Source organism: Dryobates pubescens, chromosome 17 (genome assembly GCF_014839835.1).
Source record: "Dryobates pubescens isolate bDryPub1 chromosome 17, bDryPub1.pri, whole genome shotgun sequence".
In the NCBI taxonomy this organism is placed as follows: Eukaryota; Metazoa; Chordata; class Aves; order Piciformes; family Picidae; genus Dryobates; species Dryobates pubescens.
The window spans coordinates 9,108,360-9,132,756 of record NC_071628.1 but is presented as its reverse complement, the minus strand read 5'-3'; the positions used below and the strand labels follow the sequence as shown (position 1 = coordinate 9,132,756).

At 45.2% G+C, this 24,397-nt stretch overlaps 1 protein-coding gene across 2 annotated transcripts in view; it reads right to left on the bottom strand.

Moving 5' to 3' along the window:
• The window catches only part of PIAS1 (protein inhibitor of activated STAT 1), a 76,951-nt gene that overhangs the window by 43,477 nt on the left and 9,077 nt on the right, over window positions 1-24,397 (bottom strand). For both annotated transcript variants that reach the window (XM_054169129.1, XM_054169130.1), the window contains exon 2: window positions 773-1,217. In XM_054169129.1, coding sequence (XP_054025104.1) covers window positions 773-1,217 — 445 coding nt within the window. The remainder of the gene's footprint in view (window positions 1-772; window positions 1,218-24,397) is intronic.

The following is a 24,397-nucleotide window of genomic DNA, read 5'->3' as shown; positions in this document are numbered from 1 at the left end:
CTCTCACAAATCTCCACCTCCCAGCTAATTCTCACACAGTGAATCTCTCCCAGGCTTTCAAGACAACAGAAGGTTTCAACATACAAGCAGCCCCTCCAGAAATCAACAGGACTATTGTATTCTGGCAGTCTTTAAGAGTATTAAAAGTTAACCACGCTGTTAAGTGCTGCATGGAGTCAGAGCCAGCAAACTCACGCACTCTTACATAATGCTCTGTAAGCAGCAGATTATTCTCAGCAGCTACACAAGTGATTTAAACCTTCAACACAAAAAGACAGTTTAAAAGACAAGTAGCCACAACTGCAAGAGAACCACAAGTCTTTCCTCAACTTCATAGCATTCAGCACAGCAAATATCCAGCCCGGCATTCTTTCCCAGCATGTATGAGAAGCTTTTGTAGGGGCTTGAGGGATTTAGGGATGGGTTTTGTTTGGTATTTAAGTCATTAAACTCTATAAGGGTTATAAGAACTACTAAAAGCAGACAAGTTTTCTCCTCTTTCTAAGGTGTAGTTTGTTTCTTGTCAAACTCACCCCTTCAATATAAAGGATCTTTGAGGCATATTTAGTGGCTCAGCTAAAGCAACTAATGAGTGTTACGTAAGATGTCTCTCCATCTAGAACAATCTGTTCCAAAAGTTACCAAAAATAGCAATTCTCTAAACACTGCTGTGATGCAATATTTAACCAGTTGCTGCATTAGCAGCTGAATTCATCCGTTACTCTTTAAACCCAAAAGAGCTGAAATGTCATCAGAAGGTTTGCAGCCTTACCTAGGCTGGTGGGTTTGATCAGCTCATCCAACAAGTCATAAAAAGGTAATTTCTGCAGTTTGATGTCAGGATGGACAGGGTGGAGCGCAGATGTGAGATGGGGGAGTTCCAGTTCATGTTTAGGTCCCAGAAGTGAAACAGGAAGCAATGGTGACGTGGCTGGGTGGCCATCGTAACTGAGCTGTGGAATGGTAGACGGAGACAAAGCTGCTGGCATGGAGCTCGAGTGTACGCTGGGGATAGATAAGTCTGCAGGTGTCATGATTTTCTGGGGGAACCTTCGCCTGTAGAGTTCTTTGATTTTCATTTGGACAGCAGGGCTGCAGCCAGCCTTTAACAAATGCAGTGCTTTCGTCAGCAGTTCGTGTTTTCGGCCGTGCTTGTTCCTCCCCGCGTAGCCCAGCAGCACTTGCAGTTCGGAAACTCGAAGGCTCATAACCATTTGCTTGAAAGAAACAAAGCGGGGGAAAAAATATCATAATTAGTATTCCAGAGGCAGCATCTTAACCACTAACATTAGAAACTAGCTAAATCCCATTAAGCATACGGTTTTTAAAGGCACACCATCCGCCACCCCTCTTGCCCCACTGATTATCTGGTCTCTACAGTAAAACCAGTACCAGTTCAGAGAGATGGAGCGGCTTCCGAACGCTGCAACGAACTATTGTTCAAGGGAGGAGAAGACTAAGTAGGGAGATCTCATCAATGTTGATCAATACTTCAAAGGTGAGTGTCAGGAGGATGAGACCAGGCTTTTTTTTATAGTGGTGCTCAGAGACAGGAGAAGTAGTAATGGGCACAACCTTGAAGATCAGAAGTTCTATCTAAACATGAGGAACTTCTTTAATGGAAGGGTGATGGAGCACTGGACCAGGATGCTCAGAAAGGTGGTGGAGTCTCCATCATGGGAGACATTCAAAGCCCACCTGGAAATGTTCCTGTGTGACCTTTAGATGGACCTGCCTTGGCAGGGAGATTCAACATGACTTGTAGAGGGCCTTTCCAACCCCCACCATTCTCTGACTTGGGGGATTTACCATTTGCCATACACAACCCAGGACAGCAGTAATGAGTGGGTTAATACTGGGAGAAGAACAAGTTGCCAGTGCAAAGTCAAGCTCACAAACACACTGTTTACTGATGGCTTCTCTGTGGGCATCTCTAACAGCAATAAATTCTTTGACTTCCAGCTAGATGAATAAGTGACTTCTTACTGACAATGTCATAGAATCACAGAATTGTTTGGGTTGGAAAAGACCTCTAAGATCATCAAGTCCAACCCTCAACCTAAGACAACCATGGCCATTGAAATGCGTCCCCAGCTGCCACATCCACACATTTCCTGAACACTTCCTGAGATGGTGATTCTACCACCACCCTGGGCAGCCTGTTCCAATGCCTGATCACTCCTGCAGGAAAGAAATTATTTGTAATACCCAACCTAAACCTCCCATGGTGCAGCTTGAGACCATTTCCTCTCTGAGACCAACTCCCACCTCACTCCAACTGTCTTTCAGGGAGTTGCAGAGAGCACCGAGGTCTCCCCTCAGCCTTCTCTTCTCCAGACTAAACAACTCTGGTTCCCTCACCAGACCTGTTTTCCAGATCCTTCACCAGCTTTGCTGCCCTTCTCTGGACCTGCTCCAGCAACTCAATGTCCACCTTGGAGTGAGGGGACCAAAACTAAACCCAGGATTCAAGCTGTGGCCTCACCAGTGCAGAGCACAAGGGTACAATCTCTTCCCTGGTCCTGCTGGCCAGACTACTCCTGATCCATGCCAGCATGCTGTTGGCCTTCCTGGCCACCTGAGCACCTTGCTGGCTCATGTCAAAGCTGTGTCAATGCTTGACTGTAGAACCCTCTTCACTTCAAGCTTCTGCCTCACTTTTTGCAGCATAACTAATCCCCACAGTTTGAAAGAAAAGGAGAGAAATGACTAATGTTAACAAGAGACTGAAAAATTACCACCTGTGTTCAACCCTATATGACCATGAATGAGTTAAAGGAAACTTCTGCTTCCACTTCCTCCCTTCTCATATCACAGCTGCATGTTCTGTTTTGGATGGGGGAGTAGGGCTTTGCCTTCTATTAATTAGCACCTTCATTTACACAGTCTTTTACTCTCCCAATATGGTCTCATGAATTAAACTGGTAAGACTTGTAAATGGTTTCACCTCTTCAGGAAGGGAGAAAAACACCATGCAAAGCAGTGAAACCAGCTGGTGTGCACCAAGTACAGCCCCATCAGTCAAGGAGGAGCCAGAAAATCAACTCACAAGCCTGATTTCCACTGATTTCAGGGCTTGACAGCAGCTCCTTCACCATCACAAGGCCTGTGACAGCAGCTGAAATGATACCACTGCAGAATTTGGCATTCCCAAGAAATCACAAGCAAGTGACATGGCTGGAACCCACTGCCACAACTGGTTATCAAGATCTTCTGTAGGAAACCATTAACCACCCTGAACATTTTGTAGTCAACCTCAAAGCTCAAATTCTAAATCACTTTTTAAGTATATATGTATATACATGTGAAGTTTGCAGGTGACACCAGGCTGAGTGGTGCAGCTGACATGCATGAGGATGTCACCCAGGGGGATCTGGACAAGCTTGAGAAGTGGGCCCACATGAACCTCATGAGGTTCAACAAGGCCAAGTGCAAGGCTTTGCACCTTGGTTGGGACAACTCCAGTATCAAGCCACATTGGAAGATGAAGGGATGGAAAGCAGCTCTGTGGAGAAGGAATTAGGGGTGCTGGGAGTGCAAAGCTGGACATGAGCTGGCACCAAGCACTCCCAGCCCAGCCCTGGCTGTGTCCTGGGCTGATCCCCAGCACCATGGGCAGCAGGGGGAGGGACAAGATTCTCCCCTCCTGCTCTGCTGAGATCCCACCTGCAGTGCTGGGGCGAGCTCTGGAGTCCTCAGCACAGCAGAGACATGGACCTGTTGGAATGGGACCAGAGGAGGCCACAGAAATGATGGGAGGGCTGGAGAAGGCTCCAAGGAGACTTTCTGATGGCCTTTCAGTGCTTAAAGGCGCTGAGAACAAAGCTGGGGACAGACTTTTTATTAGGGCCTGTTGTGGCAGGACAAGGGGCTTAAACTAAAAGGGGGAGATTCAGACTGGAGAGAAGGGAGAAATGCTGGACACCGAGGGTAGTGAGACTCTGGCCCAGGATGCCCTGAGAGCTAGGAGATGTCCCACACCTGAAACCATTCCGGGTCAGGTTGGTTGGGGATCTAAGCAACCTCCTCTAGTTGCAGATGTCCCTGCTGACTGCAGGGGGATTGGGCTAGATGACCTTTACAGAGCCCTTCCCATCCAAACCAGTTTGTTCTTCTATGACAATTGGAACTAAACCAGCTAATTCAGCATGCCAGGGCTCTGCAATATCCTAACCACCAAAGGGGGAATAACCAAACTATGACTTACTATTTGCCAGAGTACAAATGCTCCCACCCTCTCCAGCTCTTTGAGCTGGGCAAAGTTTTCACTCTCACACATTAGTCCAGTTATTTTCACATTAATTCTTGAACCTGAAGTGCTAATATTAGAAGGCACTATAAGAAGTGCTACTATTAGAAGGTTATCTCTGGCTTTAGCAAAGCCAGCCCAAACCTCCTGCTGCTTCCTCAAACCTCCAGCACCTGCAAGAGATCTTCTATGCAGAGGTATCCACGAGGGGTACTTCCCCCTGCTGAAATAAGTCCTGTCATTTAAAAGCCCCAAATTAGATGATTCATCTATTTAATGTGGCACCCAGATAGATTTAACTACATTTGCCACAAGATTTCTGCTCTCTTGAATCATTCCAACAGAACTTGTTGCAAACCTTAGTCAAAACTAGCTGCAGATCACCACAAACATTTTGGATTTAACAGGAGTTTGCTGGCATTTGTTTCTCTGAATATCCCAAGAACCTGCTTCACACTTTTAACTAGGGGACTGTCACAGAGCTACTAATGAGAACAGATGAGGTACTTCGTGAGAAACAGAGACGTCTTAAAAGAATAAGGCATCTCAGCTACAATCTGAAGTGTTGACAGCTGAAAGGAAAGTGAAACAAATAGATCTGAAACATGGAACAACACTATTTATAATGTTTTACAAACATTCCTTCAATGGAATGAGTAGTTAGAGCTGAAAGCTTTCATGCCTGCCACTATCACCATTAAAAGTCACTTCCTGACCAGCCAGAACCTCTGAGAACTTCACTCTCTTCTTGTTTTGCAATAAACTCCTAGACCCACAGTGCACAAAACACAGAGGACTGAGAAATATTTGATCTACCAGCAAAGCTCCTGCTACATGTTAGGTGTTTTCCATTTGTTGAAGGTATAGGCAAGGTAGAAATAAGCACAAAGCAAGCAGGGTCCATCATGTAGCCCAAAACTGGAACTAAACCACCAAAACCCCACCCTGGCGAATGCCTCACCTCATCCCTGGAGGTGCCAAAGAAATGTGTGGATATGGCACACGGGGACATAGCTTAGTGGCCATGGCAGTCACAGGCTGAAGGCTGGATTCAACAATCTTAGAGGTCTTTTCCAACTAAAACAATTCTGTGATTCTGTTTTTGTTTGCAGCGTTAAGGGCACGAATTTACACAGATCAAAAACGCAGTCAGGCAAAAACCCAGTAATAAAGGCTTGTGAGTTTATTACAATTTCATCCTTCATTGATAAATCTTTCTTCCACAAACAAAAAAGAAGTAATTCCTGACAAGGACACCCCCCCATCCCTAGGCTTGTGCCAGTGGATCATGTCAATCAGTGGCAGGGGGAAGCAGAGCCCAACAGACAGCCGTGCTGGCACCACGTCACTGCAATCTGAACGTGGAAATTCCTCTCCCCTCCTCCACCCCAGTTGTGTTTTATTTGAGGCCACAACCCAGCTCCACCAGCAGAAGTGCCACCAGCTTCTACAAGCGCTACCCAGGCTACAAGCCTTTGGCCTGTGTCACACTGTTACCCTAATCTTAGAATGGGGGGGATAATTATAGCAGGGAAACAACCCGAGTACTGTCAAACACACAGTAAATACACACCAAAACGCTCCAATTTATCTTTTTTTTTGGGCCCCTGTCACATCTCACCTCGTCACAATTCAAACCCTTTGCTGGCTCAGTTCCACCAGCAAAGCTGAAGGGCAAAGGCACAAAGCCTTTGGGCACAAGTCTTGGGTTTTTTTCTGGCTCTCTTTCTTTTTCCCTCTGTTGCCTGAAGTGGAGAAGTAAAAAAGATCACTCACAGCAGTACACCTGCAGCTGCAGCGAGCTACAAAACCTTCCACAAAGAGCCTGGCTCCCAACAACAGCAAATATCCACAAGGCAAATAACTGCCCCTGCCTCTGGTTGTTTACCAGAGCTGGCAAAATGTTTGGGGTTTTCCTTCCTAGCACAAAAGAAGTAACAAAACAAAACAAAGAGATAACATCAAAAAAAAAAAAAAAGAAAAAGAAAAGGGGAAAAAAAAGTGATCTCAAGCAAACAAAACTAAGAGGATGTACACAGCTGCAAGACAGACTGAAAGGGAGCTTGGAAACTGCAGCTACAGGCAAGACGGTGCTTAGTTGTGTGCTCAGCTACATCTTCCAACAAACATCATGCTGGTGTACAAGAAATGGATGGTATTTAGCTACAAAAACTCCAGAAGGGCAACAAAGCTTGTGAAGGTTCTAAGAATCAGTCTTAAGAGAAGCAGCTGAGGGAACTGGGGTCGTTTAATCTGGAGAAGAGGAGGTTGAGAGGAGACCTGATTGCTCTCTACAACTCCCTGAAAGAAGGCTGGAGTGAGGTGGGGATTGGTCTCTTCTCCCTAGTCTCAAGTGATAGAATGAGAGGAAATGGCCTGGAACTGTGCCTGGGGAGGGTTAGGTTGGATACTAGGAAAAATGTCTTTCCTGCAAGAGTGGTCAGGCATTGGAACAGGCTGCCCAGGGAGGTGGCGGAGTTCCCATCCCTGGAGGTGTTCAAGAAACATGTGGACATGGCACACTGGGCCATGGTTTAGTAGGTGTGGGGGTGGGTTGAAGGTTGGACTTGATGATCTTAGAGGTTTTTTTACAATCAAAACAATTCCATGAGTCTATAAAAAAGTTGAGCTACTTCCACCCTGCCTAACTTTGCTTGAGGAACACAGCAAGCTGACTGCAAGCCAGTTTCAGATCCAGCAAAGCCCAGGACCAAGAGTTCACGCGTTCAGATGTTGTGCATTTTGGTACCTGCCACACTGAGGAAACACTTAAAATGCAGAGAGAAGATGAGGACAGCAGAGAACCTGTTCAAGGTGCAGAAGAGTAAGAACAAGCTTTACAGAAACTCACCTTATCTCAGTTTAACAGAGAGTATTTCTATTTTGACTCACCCTAAAGACCTTCAGAGTTTAGAAGGTAACTGTAATCTATAAACACAGATCTGACATTTCCTGCTCCACAACACAGCCACGTGTTCCTCCCAAGAAGCTGCATTAGTCATGGGGATTGTCTGGCTCCTGATGTATGCTCCTCCTTCAGCCCAGGGCCTCCCACCCAAGGATGCTGACCACAGCCTCTCCCTCTCCAAAGCCATCAGGGCATTTTGCTGTCTCAAGGTGGGGCTGGAGGCAGAAGGTTCATGAAAGCAAAGAGATCAGCTTCTTTTCCCACCTCCCAGCTGCTTGTTCCAAAATCTGCACCACTCTTCTCCTGCCAGGTTGCATGAACCAAACCATTTGATGGGCTCATGCGGCAGCCACACAAAAAGGTGCATGCCCTTTTTCTGTGTGTTGAGGAAACATTCTTGAGCAACTCACCTGGAAATAAGGATGGCTTCCTGCTCTACACCTACCTCAGACAACCAATGAAGTTGGGAAGGAAACAGCTTAAGCATGCAAAAGGAGTCTACGTGTGGCATCGTACATCATCCTACTTCTCTCTGGTGCCTACCAATAGGGAAGGATGTTCTACCTACAGCTTTGTCTTTCCAAGAAGTTGCTGCACTTTTTTTACAAGCCAACAGAAATAAAAATTGCTCAAGTTCCTCAAAGAAAAAAAAAAATTGCATGTAGACACTTAGGAGGTAAGGAAAGAACAAGGGTTTTCTCAAAGACATCCACAAAAGAACCATTAAATAAAAACCACCAGGCTGCAACTTCAATGAATGTTCTGTAGCTCCTGACTCACCAAGTTCTCTCAATAAACAAGCAGGTTTGGTTGGAGACATGTGTCTGTGCCACACAACAGGACCATTCTGCTCCCTGAATGCTCTGAAGCATCCAGAATAAATACTTTACCTGGAACCTGAACTTCTAACAAAGCAGCCAACTGAAGTACCATTTACTTTGATTTCTCTCTGCAAAGAAACCAGCAGAGATAAGTCTTTATATCTAATGAATGGATTCCCACCCCAGCCCAGTCATGTCACTCATCAAGGAAAGATGGTCAGGTCTGGCAGACTCCTGCATAGAGGAGTCCAGTCCTCAGCACAGGTTAACAGGTCAGACCAAAGAAAAGGGCTTTCAGGAACTGGACCTTGTCTCACTCATCTACAAAGGTTGGGAATTCAGTTTAAAAACAAATAAAATCTGTGTGGTGGTGTCTCTGAGTAAGAAATCCCTCCAACAACCCTGTGTGATTGGTGTCACTGGCACATCATTTAGAGAAGTGCAACTGGAAAGCTAAGTGGATTCAGGCCGAGAGTATCATTTCTAGAGTAGAAAAATACATGGGGGCTAAAACACTGGTTTGGAATGCAGAAGATGAACTCTAAGTCCAGCTGCTCAAGAAAGGATCAGATACAGGTTATCTGCTGATATCCAACACTACAGACCGTGAGCCTTCACCTTTTTGTCCCAGTTTTTGAAGGGGAGGACTTGCTGAGAGGTAAAAACCAGGCAGCAGATAGTTACAATCAGTCATACCTGGAATTCTGGGTCCAGTTCTGGGCTCCCCAGTTCAAGAGAGACCAGGGACTACTGGAGAGAGTCCAGTGGAGGCTACAAAGTGAGGCTTGGAACATCTCTGTGAGGAAGAAAGGCTGAGAGCCCTGGGGCTGTTGAGCCTGGAGAAGAGCAGCTTGAGAGGGGATCTGCTCAGTGCTCAGCAAGAGATAAAGGGTAGGGGGCAAGAGGATGAGGCCAGAATCTTGTCAGTGGTGCCCAGTGACAGGACAAGGAGCAACAGGCACAAATTGGAACCCAGGAGGTTCCAGATGAAGACGAGGAGAAAATTCTTTGGTGTGAGGGTGCTGGAGCCCTGGAGCAGGCTGCCCAGAGAGGTCGTGGAGTCTCCTTTTCTAGAGAGATTCCAAACCCACCTAGACACTGTGAGCCTGTGCAAGCTGCTGTGGGTGGCCCTGCTTTAGCAGGGGGTTGGACTGAATGATCTCCTGAGGTCTGTTCCAAGCCCCACCATGCAGGGACGGTGGGAGACTGTGACTTCTGTTTATTTTTTACAAGAAATTGTGCGGTGTCCCCCAGGAAAGCATGATGGACAACACTGAGAATTTATCTCAAGCACCAGCACCACAAGATAGTGTCTTCAGAGCAGCACACTCATCCATCAACAGCAGCTTGAACAGTCCCCACAACGTGATGAATGCTTTCTAGAAAGGGTATTTCTCCGTCTCCAGTAATCAGCCCCGGGATCTATCTGGCGAATTTAACAAGTTCTTTCCGGCTGTTTATGATAACTAGAAGCTGTGAATAAGCTCCAAAACACATTCAGAAGCTCTGCCAGCACAACAAGGAGTGTTTGGCTAGGTACCACACCGCATTTACTGCCTAGAGCTAGACAACAGGGCCTTCATAATTCTCTTAACCATTAACATGAAACTTAAGGGGGAGGGGGGGAAGAAAAAGAGAAAAGAAAGTCACCTCAAATTTTGGTTCAAAGATGAAGAGAGAAAAAGGAGAAAGAAGAAGAAATGAAAACAGATACTGGAGGGTTGGTCACTCATTTATATTCAGCAGTTTAAGACCCTGACAGGAAGTTTCTTCTGGTATCAGAAATACAATGATTAGAAATAGAATCACAGAATTGCTTCGATTGGAAAAGCCCTCTAAGATCATTGAGTCCAACCATCAACCCAACACCACCATGGCCATTAAACCATGTCCCAAAGTGCCAGGGCCACACATCTCTTGAACACCTCCAGGGATGGTGATTCCACCACCTCCCTGGGCAGCCTGTTCCAATGCCTGACCACTCTTCCTAATTTTTCCTGGTATCCAACCTAAACCTCCCCTGGCACAATTTCAAGCTACAATAATCTGCTAACAGTCTCTGAAATTAAGACTCATTATTAGGGAAGAGGTCAAGCACTGCAACAAGTCACTTCAAAGGTGAAGCATCACCAGAACAAGAGGACACAGTCTCAAGCTGCACCAGGGGAAGTTTAGGCTCGAGGTGAGGAGAAAGTTCTTCACTAAGAGAGTTGTTCGTCATTGGAATGTGCTGCCCAGGGAGGTGGTGGAGTCACCATCCCTGGAGGTGTTCAAGAGGGGATTGGACGTGGCACTTGGTGCCACGGTCTAGTCATGAGGTCTTGGGTGACAGGTTGGACTCGATGATCTTTGAGGTCTCTTCCCACCTTGGTGATACTGTGATACTGCATGAGACAGAAAATCCTCCTGTCTACACTCTTGTGCTCTTCTGAACACTCCACCAAAGAAGCCTTCACGCTGACACCCTGTCCAGCACCTTTGGGACTCTCCGGAGGGCTGAGCTTTGGCCGCAGTCTGCTCTGACGGTGTGGACACATTCACCCTGGCCAAGTTCTAATGCTGCTCTCAAGGACAACGCAAGTGGAAACATGCCCCTCACAAAACAAAGACACTACTATGTGAGGAATTCCAGAATGCACTTCCAAAGGACAGTTTGAAAAAATAAATAAAATCAAATAAAATCTAAGTTGTTCTGGGTGGTTTTTTTTTTCCTACTGAAAGCAACTAGGAAGTATTACATTAGTATGGAAATGGGTTTGAATTAATCTCAGTATGCCTCCAACACCCAGCTGTAAAAATACAGGAGAGTTCTTGCACGCTACGAGCAGCCTCTTTAACCCCTGCTATAAATCTCCTGGAGAAGAAAGCTGGACCTGAGCTCCAGGAGCTCTCCAAACGATGCAGACTAAACTCTGGGGTGCGCAGACGTTTGAGGTTTGTGAGACTAGGAAATCACGGAGGTCCAAATATTCCCATCATTTATGAAAGGCACATGCCCCTGCTCCTAAATCCTATCTGCAAGGCTCACACCAGGAAGCTATCAAGGCTAAACGATAAAAATTGAAATCGGTTTAGCGCATAAAAAGAGCCCTGCGAGAGGGAGTGAAAGGCCCAATTCATGGCAGCTCAAGCGGTTTGATGACAGGCTGTAACTTCCTGCGTTTGTCTAACGCAACCAAAACACTCAAAGGTTGAAGTCACTGTAACTCAAAATGGAGGGGGAGGCAAAGGCACAGGAGAACGCTCATAAATATGCAACATGCTTACAAGCTCTAAGGGGGCTACTGCTATTCGTAGTGAAAAACTCATCTGTCTCCCAGAGCGGCCAAAAAGATGCTGAGGGGACTGGAACATCTCTCCTATGAGGAAAGGCTGGGAAAATTGGGGCTTTTTTGTTAAGGGATCTCATCAATGCTGATCAATACTTAAGGGTGGGGGTCAGGAGGATAAGACCAGGGCCTTTTTTTCAGTGGTGCCCTGCAACGGGATAAGAGGCAATGGACACAAATGTGAACACAAGAAGTTCCATCTCAACATGAGGAGGAACTTCTTTAATTTAAGGGTGATGGAGCACTGGAGCAGGCTGACCAGAGAGATGGTGGAGTCTCCATCTCTGTACACATTCAAAACACACCTGCAGCAAGTGTTCCTGTGTGGCCTTCTTTAGATGGACCTGCCTTGGCAGAGGAATTGGACTCAATCTGCAGATGGCACTTCCAACCCTCTCCCACCCCCCATTTTGTAGATTTACCATTTGCCATACATAGCTCAGGACAGCAATACTGAAGGGGTTAAAACTGGGAGAGGAACAAGTTGCCTTGGCAGAGGAGTTGGACTCAGTGATCTGCAGAGGGCACTTCCAACCCTCTCCCACCCCCCATTCTGTGGATTTACCATTTGCCATACATAGCTTAGGATAGCAATACTGAAGGGGTTAAAAGTGGGAGAGGAACAAGTTGCCTTGGCAGAGGAGTTGGACTCGATCTGCAGATGGCACTTCCAACCCTCTCCCACCCCCCCATTCTGTAGATTTACCATTTGCCATACACAGCTCAGGACAGCAGTGCTGAAGGGGTTAAAACTGGGAGAAGAACAAGTTGCCAGTACAAAGTCAAGCTTGTAAACACAACTATTTACCGATGACTGCTCTGTGGGCATCCCTAATGGCAATAAATTCTTTGACTTCCAGCTAGATGAATACAAAGTCATATATTGACAATATCATAGAAACACAGAACTGTTTGTGTTGGAAGATCATCAAGTCCAACCATCAACCCAGCACCACCACAGCCATTAAATCATGTCCCAAAGTGCCACATCCATAAGCTTCTTGAACACCTCCAGGGACAGGGACTCCACCTGTGTGACCTTCTCTAGGCAGACCTGCCTTGGCAGGGGGGTTGGACTCTGATTTGTAGAGTTCCTTTCCAACCCCTACCATTCTGTGATTCTGTGATCTTTGGCAAGCAGGGAAGCACTAAAAGAACAGGCACAAACCAACAGCAGGTACAAATCTTATTTGCCTTTTGATATCCAAGTGAGGAGATAGAATTTTTCTTACTCAAAGAACCCCTCTATTTACACAGTGTATCAGCGCTCATAAAGAACATGTTGGATTTGTAAAGCCAAATCTACACCTTCATTTGACCAGCAACAAAAAGATTACTTGAATCCATTAAAAAGATGTCAACAAAATGATGTCCAAATATTGTAAGCATCAAAAATAGCCTGGACTGACCAACTGCTGCTATCTTCATGGATGTTTGACCTTAAGGAAGCCCACACTGTGTTCCTGATTTTCCACCAGGTAACATACCTCTTCCCACGGCAGCAGAGAACGTGTGCTATCAAGATGAAGTCATCAGGTGTTATTTACTTTAGCATGCTCACAAACAATACACTTCCTTGTGAATGATATGGCTGCCTATCTGTTAATAAAAACATTGTGACCCTTGAACCTACCTCCCCAAGTGATGAAGCTCACATTCAAGCACTTGCTAACACTCGGAATCTCTGGGAGTGACGAACCACACATGGAAAAGGCCTTCAAGATCGTGGAGTTCAAGCATTAACCCTACTCTACCAAGTCCACCACCAAGCAACATCCCCAAGCATCACATCTACACAGCTTTTTAAACACCTTCAGGATCATCTAAACATTGCAACAGTTGAGTCTAAAGGGCTTCTGGGCAGGAGGTCCTGCTAGAAAGTTGTCTGGTGGAAAAGGACCAGGAGTTGCTGGTTGACAGCCATTTAAATGAGATAGTGTGTGCCCAGGTGGCCAAGGCAGCCAACAGCATCCTGGCCTGCATCAGGGATAGTGTGACCAGCAGAAGCAGAAAAGTGACAGTGCTCCTGTACCACTGGTGAGGTAACATCTGGAATCTTGTGTTCAGTCTTGGGCCCCTCCCTGCAAGAAAGACATTGAGGGGCTGGAGCATGTCCAGAGAAGGGCAACGAACCTGGTGAAGGGTCTGGAGAACGGGTCAGCTAAGGAGAGGCTGAGGGAACTGGGATTGTTTATTATGAAGAGGAGGAGGCTGAGGGGAGACCTCATTGCTCTCTACAACTCCCTGACAGGCAGCTGGATTGAGGTGAGGGTCACTCTCTTCTCCTTAGTATCAGGTGACAGAACAAGAGGAAACGGCCTAAAGCATGGTAGGGGGGGTTTAGGTCAGATATCAGGAAAAATTTCTTTCCTGCAAGAGGGGCCAGGCATTGGAACAGGCTGCCCAGGGAGGTAGTGGAGCCACCATCCCTGGAGGTGTTCAAGAAACATGTGGCCATGGCATTTTGGGACATGATTTAATAGCCATAGTCATGTTGAGTTGACAGTTGGACTTAATGATCTTGGAGGTTTTTTCCAACTGAAACAAATCTGTGACTTTCCTCCTACCACCCTTCTGCACTCAGCTCATGTACCAACTTACCAAGTATCCCATAACCATTTCATTCTTAATTCCACAGATCAGCTAGCACAAAGAAGAGTCTTCTTATCTGTTCTTGGCAAACACTGCTTGCTTCTATCTGCTGTGCCGGTGAAACTTGATCATCTTCAAATTTAATGTTTTAGTAAGGTCAGAGCATGTTGTTTCACACATGAGCACTACTAAATCCAAACTGTCCTTCCAGCCCACAGTTCTGAAGCCTCCACCTAATCCTGCACCAAGCTCTTAGAGATGTCTGTTGCTTACTGGAGACAAGAAAATGCACCGTAACAAAATTCACTGGAGAGTGAAAGGCTAATGCAAAAGCAAACAGTGAGACAGCTCGAGCCCCACTGAACTGGCTGCTCCTAACAACAGGCAGAGTTTGGAATGTTTAATAGAAACCCCATGTGTTAAAAGTTGTCTTATGGTTTTTGCAGATGCCTGTGGTATTTTGCTCTGCTATCATACATGGGAAATATCTCCCCAAAGCCTTGACACATCTAACCTGGCTAATTAGCGTAGGCAGTTGCCCTCCAAGACCACTCCACCCTTTTCCCTAGAGGTTATTTCCTCTGGCAGAGAGATTCAGCAGAGCAGACCGTGTGCCCATCTACCCAGAATGGCACTTTGGTGCTGGAACACTGCAATCTGGGGGATTTACTGATTTTACTTGTTTTTAACCATGCTTGTGTCCTGCCCTGGCTGCACATCATTACACTGTCATACAGCAGAGAAGTGGGGTGGGCAGCTGGGGCAGGAACCTGCTCCTCCAGCAACAGCTAGACTTGGAGTCAGAGAATTGTTTTGGTTGGACAAGACCTTAAAGATCATTGAGTCCAACCATTATCTAACTAATTTGTTGGAGAAAGTCTGCCAGGACTTTAGTCACAGCTGCACTGTACTTGATTTAAAGTAAGTCCCATTTTTATCTTAATCCATAACAAAAGTTTCACCATTCTCAAGAGAATTTCTATTCACTAGGTGAATGGAATTATTGCTTTTGGTATTAAATAAGGTTGCTGACACAGGAGTAATCTTCTTTTTTGGTTCTTGGAACCTCAAGATTTTTTGCAGCCACGCTCAAACTTAATTGTCCCTGGTGGATTTATCTTTGCAGATGGGAATTATTTTTACAGAGCTATGCAGCAGCATGATTCTTATGACAGGTAATTGCAGAAATACCAGTTTAGACAATCTCTGGGTACAAAACAATCTGCCTCTCTGAAGACAAACAGCTTATACCTAAGGCTAATAACAAAAACAATTCTTTTCAGCTATTTGGGAGAGGGTCATTGCCAGACAAATTTACTTTTTATTAGGAATGTCCTTATCCTTAACTAAGCCTTTCAACTGGCTGACAGAAGAGCTAATTCCTATGCAATAAGCTTCAGCACAGCCCAAGCCAGCCACAAGACACAGCTGGCCAAGGAGCTTGCTAAACACAGTATGTCCTGTTAGCATCTCTCCAACAAGCAACACAAAAGCTCTACTTCATTATAATCAAAATATAACAACTTAAAGAGCACTCAGTAATAGTCTGAAAGATTGGTTCTTTGTATTAAAAAAAAAAAGGGGGGGTGGAAATTAGGATCAAGAGGACTCAGCATCTGGAAGCTTCATATTTCCCCTCCCCCAGTGATTTTAAAAAGAAAACATGTTTTTAAATAAATAAGGGGGGGGGAGGGGGAGGAGGAAAAAAAGCAATGGTTACATAAATCATTTGATTAGGGATTTCTAAATTGGGAGTTCACTAAATAAGAATCCTTTCAGCCATTCTCTTCCAGCAGCAACCCAGAGAATGAAGCTCTACTTACTTTTGAAACATCTGAAATACCTGCATGAAGCACATGTAGCTTTTGGAAGTCAGTTTTGAAGGAAAGCTGGAGAAGAATGCACCTGGAATTCAATGAATGTACTCACATTGCAACACGGATAAAGCAGCAGCTTCCAGGAGCAGCTTACAGAACCTCTTAACAGCAGGGGACATAATTTCAAGACCTACATTCTTACATCCAGTGTTTGATGTTTGCTTGCAGCAATTTTAATACTCTACTGCATCAACAGGCATTATTTCTTCCTATGTTTCAGCCAACTTCAGCACTGCTTGATTAAAACCAATTATTGTCACAATCCCAGAATCCCAGCACAGTGGGGGTTGGAAGGGACCTGTGGGGATCATTCAGTTCAATCTCCCTGCTAAAGCAGGGGCACCCACAGCAGGCTGCCCAGGGTCACAATGGCCAGGCAGGTTTGGAATCTCTCCAGAGGAGACTCCACAACCTCTCCAGGCAGCCTACTCATGGGCTCCAACACCAAAGAAGTTTTTTTTCTTTAATTTAGGTGGAAAATAGATGCATGCTTTCCTCAAAGATTCTTTTTTTTTCCTTTTAATTCTATTTCTGTACCTTAACAGAACTGTAAAGTGATCTATTCTCCACATGCTCTAAGTTAGCACCTGCTGCTGAAGAGCTTAGTTGTCCACTAAAAACAAACTTTTGCTATTTAATTACCTTCAAATGAGACAATACTGCAGCATATGAGATTACACAGTCAGACGTACTTAAAGGGGGCATATAAGATGGTGTGGTGGGTTGAAGTTTCCCCCCAGCATTACTTTCTGGGCAGGGCCTGTTGTGACAGGACAAAGGGTGATGGTTTGAACTAAAAAAGGGAGATTCAGACTGGAGAGAAGGAAGAAATGTTTGCCATTGAGGGTGCTGAGACCCTGGCCCAGGTTGCCCGGATAGCTGGGAGATGCCCCATGCCAGGAACCACTGTAGGTCAGGTTGTTTGGGGCTCTGAGCAACCTGATCTAGTTGCTGATGTCGCTGCTGACTGCAGAGGGGTTGGACTAGCTGACCTTGAAAGGTCCCTTCCCACCCAAACCATTCCATGATTCTATGAACACTTCAATGTTCAGCTTGCTTTCCCCTCCTTTCTCCCATGTTGTAGGACGCAGCACGGGAGACAGGCTACATCACCACTGACTATTACTCTGGTACCTCAAAAAGTTTTAATTAAGAATCATATTAAAGCTGGATACCAACTTGCAAAGCACTGAAGAGCAGAAGCCAGTCTCTAATTGAATCTCGTTTCCCTTAAAAAGTAACCAGTTGCTGTGTTAGTGCCCCGAGAGAAGGCAAAGGAGAAAACTGAAGTTACCTGTGCACAATTCTCTTTAAAATAAGGGGGGAGGGAGGCTAAGCCCAAATGGTTTCTGATAAAATTAGGGTTTTCTCTTAGACTTTGAAGCAACTCTTCTCACAAAATTTTGAGACATGTATCCCCAGGCTTGGGGAATTACACCTAAAAAGAGTGATTCTAAGATGCTGAGCTCCATCACACAAAGAAAGATCCATGCACAGAGCTGGGACTCAGATCAGGCCACCATTGCCACCATCTTTGTCACTGGCTACCAGTATCACCTTGTTCAGACACCATCTCAAAAGATGCAACAGGAGCATTAGGCAGTGCTTTTATCTGTAACCAGGGGAAGATACAAAACACAACAACAAAACACAACATCTAGAACACAAACCAGGCAGGAAGGAAAGGAGGAAGGAAGAGAGAACAGGAAAATTAAGAAAGCAGACAAAACTTCAAGTGTGGGAAGTGCTGAATAATTTATCATTAAAAGATTTCCCTTTCCAAAGGAAGAAACAGAACACAGATGAAATAAATCTGCTGACAACAAACACCTATGAAATACGCTGGCCAAACAGCCTACTCCCTCCTAACACTGGTCCACTGAGAAAAATAATTTATTATTAACAATTAGTCTGAATTGTTATCAGAGAGATAAGCAATAGAGCCAAAGGTTCCCACGGTGTCAATAAGCTGAAAACAAATATTCCATCAAACAATCAGACTGGCACCTGGAGAGGCTGGGTTTAAACAAAGCTGGACGTTCTGCACAGAACTGAGTTCATCAGGTCTTCGAATTCATGTATAGAAACCAGAGAAGGAAGCCCAAGTACACACTTTGTAAGCAGTCCTATAGCTGTAAGTCATCAAGACAAATTAAAAGCCTGAACAACACTAAAATTTTCCTTGTACATGACTGTTCCTCAGAGTATCGGGTAAGATGCTCCGCACAAATCAACTACCCGCTCTCCAGCTCCTGAGAGATTGTCTGTTTTATCATAGCACAGATTATTTGAGGCTGGCCTCTGCTTTGCTAAAGTATTGGTTTCCAGCATGTTCTAGGGAAGCTCTTCAAAACCACTCCTTCAGTGCAGTTTTTTTTTAGGTCTTCACACAGTTCAGGCAAGATAAGGACTCTGTTTGCTCAAGCCTTCCTCCTCTCTCAGGAGATGACACCCATGCTCTTGCCTTTCCTCTACTTATTGCTGAAACAGAGCCATCATCACAAAGCAGAGATAATCCAAGCTCTTCTGACTGTTTCCTTAGCCCTAGTCCTTCCTATAGCATGCTTGTTTGCTGAAGACCAAAGCAGGACTAAGAGTCCTTTCTCTGTTCCGTAACTATTGAATACTTATTCTTTAAGCATCACCACTTATCTTGGAGCCACTTCTCTGATACCCTTATTTTATCTATCAGTACTGCAGTGGCCATAAACAAAAGGATGTAAGGAATTTCAAAATCCACACTGTAAACCTCAGAAACATGGGCAGAGGTGGACAGAAGAGGGCATCAATGTGGGAATGTTTTGTCAGTGGATTATGAATACCTATGACTGTTCTAGGAACAGAAAGAGCTATGCAACCACCCAGAACATCACCTTGTCAAATCACTCTTACCTCCCCTAGCACCTTTTCACTTTCAACAAGGCATCTAGGGTAGAGAGTAGCCACAAACTGCCAGCAAGGAAACTATATGTGAACCAAATGTGGCCACCCAGTAACTTAGGAAAAAAGCAGTTTTTCAAACTCTGAAGAGCTATTGTCTGTCATGGCACAATAGGGAACACAAATTATAGGTCTGACTATTTATAGAGCAGTTAAATGTACACTAAAGCCTAATTTATTCCTAACTGTAAAAATGGAATTACTTACTGCATGCAACAATATGACATAGAATTAATATTTACATCACACATTGAGACAGATCCATTTTCAAGTGCCAAAATACATTTATTATTCTGGAAATCAAAAGGTGGGTGAAAGTAACTTCTGTTATGTTACTTGTCCAAATCCAGGTGAAAATAATGACAGTCAGAAGTTCATCTCCCAGTTAAAAAAGTTTATGATGTCACTCCTCTTATGAGGAAAGACTGAGAGAACTGGGTCTTTTTAGTGTGGAAAAGACAAGACTAAGTAGTGGGGGGGGTCTCTTCACTGCTGATAAGTACTTCAAGGGTGAGTGTCAGGAGGATGGGGCCAGGCTTTTTTTCAGTGGTGCCCACTGTCAGGACAAGGAGTAACGATCACAAACTTGAATGCAAGTTCCACCTAAACATGAAGAGACACTTCTTGAATTAAAGGATGACATCACTGGAGCAGGCTGCTCAGAGAGGTGGTAGAGTCTCCATCTCTGGAGACTTTAAAATCCTGCCTGGATGTATTCTTGTGTGATCTTCTTTAGGTGAACCTGATCTGGCAGGGGGGCTGGATGATGTCCAGAGGTCACTCCCAACCCCCACCATTCCATGATACTTAACCTAGTTCCCACCAAGGAAGATTCAGGATCCCAGGCCAGCCAAGTTAACGAGACATGGATGACTTCTTTGGCTGCTACTCAGGGCACTAAAGCATCAGCAAGTCTGTGAGGAATCACACTGATTCCATTCCAAGCACCAGCACAGCTTGGAAAGGGAGCAACAGGGCAGCAGCGGTGCCAAGCGCTGAATGCGCATCCTGGGGGGAAGACATCGAAAGGAGGCAAGGGGACAAAGAAAGGCAGAGCAGGAAGCTCAGTTTTTCATATCGCCCACAACGCCTGGTTTCTTCCCACTATGTAAAAATGCAGAAAGATGATGGAATAATAGGAGAGGAAGCAGACCTTCCTGCTTTTCTTCAGCATTCAAAAGAGGAGAAAGAAAACAGTCTCAAATGACAACATGCAGCCAGGCTGAGAAGATGCATCTTAGGCACCAGACTCATGACAAAGCTGATCCTCATCCCACAGTCCTCCCTCATCCCTCAGAGTTTGGGCTGCTCTGTCCTTCCAGTACTGTCCACACCAGAAAATGTTTTTGTTTTTTTCAGATGCATTAGCTGCACTGTGTTACCTATAGGCTCAAAGACAGTGCAGTGCTGAAGAACCCCTTAGCTCACAGTGATTAATCCCAGGGCAGCACACTCAGCAGCAGGTTAGGAAACTCAGAGCACATCCTCTATGCAATATTTTCCTGGCCAACATATAGCAGAGACAAGACCTATAGAAATATTTCCTTCACAGTCATGCTGGCACACATTAGGGAAAGATACTAATGATGTTTGCTCAATGGGAAGAGCAATATTTCATTTCCCAGGGCCATCGATCTGACCACACCGTTGTCCCCCTCTCCACCACCTCACCATCTGAGCACTGTATTTTCTTCTTACAATCAGACTGAATTTGCTTCATCTATCCACACAATAACCCCTGCCCTGCCTGGAAACAAACTGCTTGATGGAATGAAGGTTTTTAGAAGCCAAATTGCAGCCACACCTATGATTTAAAATACACAAAACTGATTGCGAGTAACCTCCAAAAATGATACTGCATTTAACTTGGCTTCAGCCACAAGAACAACCCAAGCTGAGGGAGCTGCCCAAAAAAACTTTGATAGCAAAGTTAAAACTTCCACGTGGAAATCCTGACCAAGGATGTGCAGCAGTTCTGCGGCACTGGCTGCAGAGACAAACCCTCCCTCGCTTTTCCTACCCTGCCTTCCCTAGAATCCCAGCCCCCTAGCAGGGCAGAGGGAAAATGCTGCCCTGCTCACTGCTCCTTTTCATCTCCACTGCCCAAACTATTGCCCCACCTCATTAACCCCACTCATCCAAGTCCCACTCTGAATGAGGATGTGTGAGAATACAAGCCTTCTGCAACTCATTCATGTCCTTTGACTGATGAATTTATTCTGCCTCTCTCTTTTTACATATTGGGGGGGAGTGGGGGAATAAAGATTATTTAGGATCTCATGACAAACAAACAAAGCATCAAAGCATCACAGGATGGTAGAGGCTGGAAGGGACCTCTGAAGACCATTGAGTCCAACCTCCCTGCCAAGGTAGGTTCATCTAAAGAAGATCACCCAGGAACAAGTCCAGGTGGGGTTTGATTGTCTCCCATGATGGAGACCCCACCACCTCTCTGGGCAGCCTGCTCCAGTACTCCATCACCTTTAAATTAAACAAGTTCCTCCATATGTTCAGTTGGAGTTCCTTCTGCTCAAATTTGTGCCCATTACCCCTTGTCCTGTCACTGGGTACCACTGAAAAAAGCCTGGTCCCATCCTCCTGAATACACCCTCTAAATTTCAAGCCCTAAGTGACAGGATTCCTGTTTCTCTGCTGCTGAAGCAGTGGTTCATTTTGTGCTGTGTCATTTTAGTATGAATTGTCTTCACCCTTTTGCCTCCTCCAATGCTCTCAGGAGATAACATACAGCTTCTACTTCCAGGTAAGAATGTTGTAACCATGGTGTTACTTCACAGCCTCACTCAGCCTCTGTATCAAAAGCAAAGGACAGTCTAATATTTGGGGAGAAATCAAGACATCAGTCATGCACAGGCTTGAGGAAGGAAGGAGTCAATGGAGTCCATCACCCAATATTTAGCTCAAGGCCTTTACTAAGTTATGCAAATCTACTCCGAAAAACAAAGGCAGAGTTCTAAAAAAATATTTTGAGTTAACTGAACAGAGGAAACAAGTTTCAACAGATCTCTGCTTCCCCTTAAACCAGCTTGGCACCACCTCAAGAGTTCTACATATGTTTAAAAACAACAGAAGAGCACAGGTCAAAGGAAAGGAAGAAAATCCAGCCCACACACACAAGCTGGGGATTCTTACAGCGTTAATAATGGGGGGGCTTTAAAAAGACGCCACAGATCCTTAGCTTGCTGTTCAAAGTTCTTCTGTTACCAATGTGTCCAAGCTGTCCCAAGCCCAAACAATAGAGGAAGGTCATGCATGGAGTTCTGTGTCACTACACTAGCACATGAAGCTTAACCTATTTGTTAATGACTGAGAAAACGAAGCTATCGGTGAGGTGACCAAGTTGCTGAGACAGGACATGGAAAAAAGGATGAAGGTAAACTGAAGAATCGCTGAAAGACCTCAGTGACTGAGCAATTCCATGTGTATAAATGTAAAGTGATGTCTATGGGGAAAAGCAGACCAGTCAGACCTCACTTTACATGTAAAGTGATGGGCTCTGAGCTGACCTTTACCACACTGGGGCAAGTTCCTGGGCCCAAGATAAACAGACATAGGAAAACATCAGCTCGGTAGCAGTCAAACACACAAATCACTGTGAGAAATCATTAGGAAGGGAGCAGTGAGCAAATGAGAAATCATTATACACTAGGAAGCCCTGGTTCACCCAGGTCTCCAAAGTGTGGGTGAGTTTGGCAGTCTCATCTTCACAAATGAAATAGAAGTAAGTGGCAATGTTCACAGAAGGACAACAGAAGTCCAGCAGGACTTTCCTAATTCAGAAAGAGCAAAAGGTAAGAGTTCCCAAACTGAAAACCACAGAACATGGGGACAGGTATGGTAGCAACCTAGAAAATCATGAACAGCTCAAGGAGAGTAGACAAGGGTCAGCTGTTCAGACTCTGAACAGCATGTGGATGAAGCTGGATGGAACCAGGCTTAGAATAAAGCAAGAAGCTGTAGATCAACAGAAATCCCTACAAAATACTGTGAACAAAAAGTGTTTATAGAGGGTCAAGAGGAACCCAGAGAGTCAATGGAAACCAGATTTATTGTGGCTTGTCCAACAGGTTCAGAGGATTGAAGATCAGGAGGATGTTGCAGGGAGGCGACAAGTATTTCTCCTGGCTTTGCTTTTCTGTACATGCTCACTTTTGAGAGCTGCAGGAGATAATTAGGGGCCAGATGGACCCTTGGTCTCTACCACTGCTGCTACTTTCACATTCTACACTTTATAAAGCATGTTTATTTTTAGCCATTTCCTCAGAAACCCAAGCGACACCGTCGAGAGCCTCTCGTGAAAAATATTACCTCTCAACTGAAAGAGTCAAATTTGAACACCAAAAAGAGGTAAATTAAGCCAGAGAAAAACCTGGGTGTACACCCTCTAGAAAAATATTATCTGAGACTCTTGTAATCCAAGCCAACAGCAGTTCTGATACTTGATTTAAAAAAAAAAAAAAAAATATATATATATATAATCATTCTGAAGCCCTGCCACAGAGTGGCCTCTGCAGATTCCCTGACGAGATACTGCTAAAGCAACACAGACCCTAGGAAACTGAACAGAGCTTTGTTTCTGCTGAGCTTCCACCGTTTGCATCTTGGTGCAAGGTATTTGGGGCTGTTCAGTCTGGAGAAGAGAAGGCTCTGAGCTGACCTAATTGTGGCCTTCCAGTATCTGAAGGGGGCTACAGGAAGGCTGGGGAGGGACTTCTCAGGGTATCAGGTAGTGATAGGACCAGGGGGAATGGAATGAAGCTGGAGGTGGGGAGATTCAGGCTGGAGGTGAGCAGGAAGTTCTTCACCATAAGAGTGGTGAAGCCCTGTTGTCCAGGGAGGTGGTTGGGGCCCCATCCCTGGAGGCGTTTAAGCCCAGGCTAGATGAGGCTCTGGCCAGCCTGATCTAGTGTGGGGTGTCCCTGCCCATGGCAGGGGGGTTGGAACTAGATGATCCTTGTGGTCCCTTCCAACCCTGACTGATACTATGATACTAAGATATTCGGAGGTGCACTAACAGCTCTGCAGACAGCAGAGCAGAGCTTGCCTCGAACAGGCTTTTCAATAAGCTAAAAAATCCACATAAATGCTTGGGACTGTTTCAAAAGGCTCTTATTTTGCACTGGGGAAACAAGATCCGACATCTGCACACACACACACAAAAAAAAGTGAGATCATTTTGTCAAGGGAGACTCAAAGAAACAATACGAGGGACAAAAAGTATCAGAAAACATTCCTATCCACACAACTTTTTGCAGCAGATCCTGCAGCTCAGATTACAGGTTTCACCTGAACCAAGCACATTATCTCTATTGCATTTGGCCTCTGCTTTTAAAAAAAATAAACACTGGTGAGCTGCACCTCTGCTGAACTGCCAAGCAAAACTATCTTCGCTGCTATTTCCATCCTATATTCTGTTGTGCGTGCGAACTAATCGTGTTTTCATTTGAAAAGCTGAAAGGAGAAGCCCAAGGCCAGACTCTGCTCTACCAAGGGGTAGAAAGAACATCTTGCAGAAGGCTGTAAGTGAAGGTAAGCATGAAGTTTCAGCTCTGATTCTCCACTGGTTGTCCCATTAGAAGGATGGAGAGAGACTGTAACAGGATGAGGGGCACTGGCTTCAAACTAGAGAAGGGGAGATTTAGATTGGGTGCTAGGAACAACTT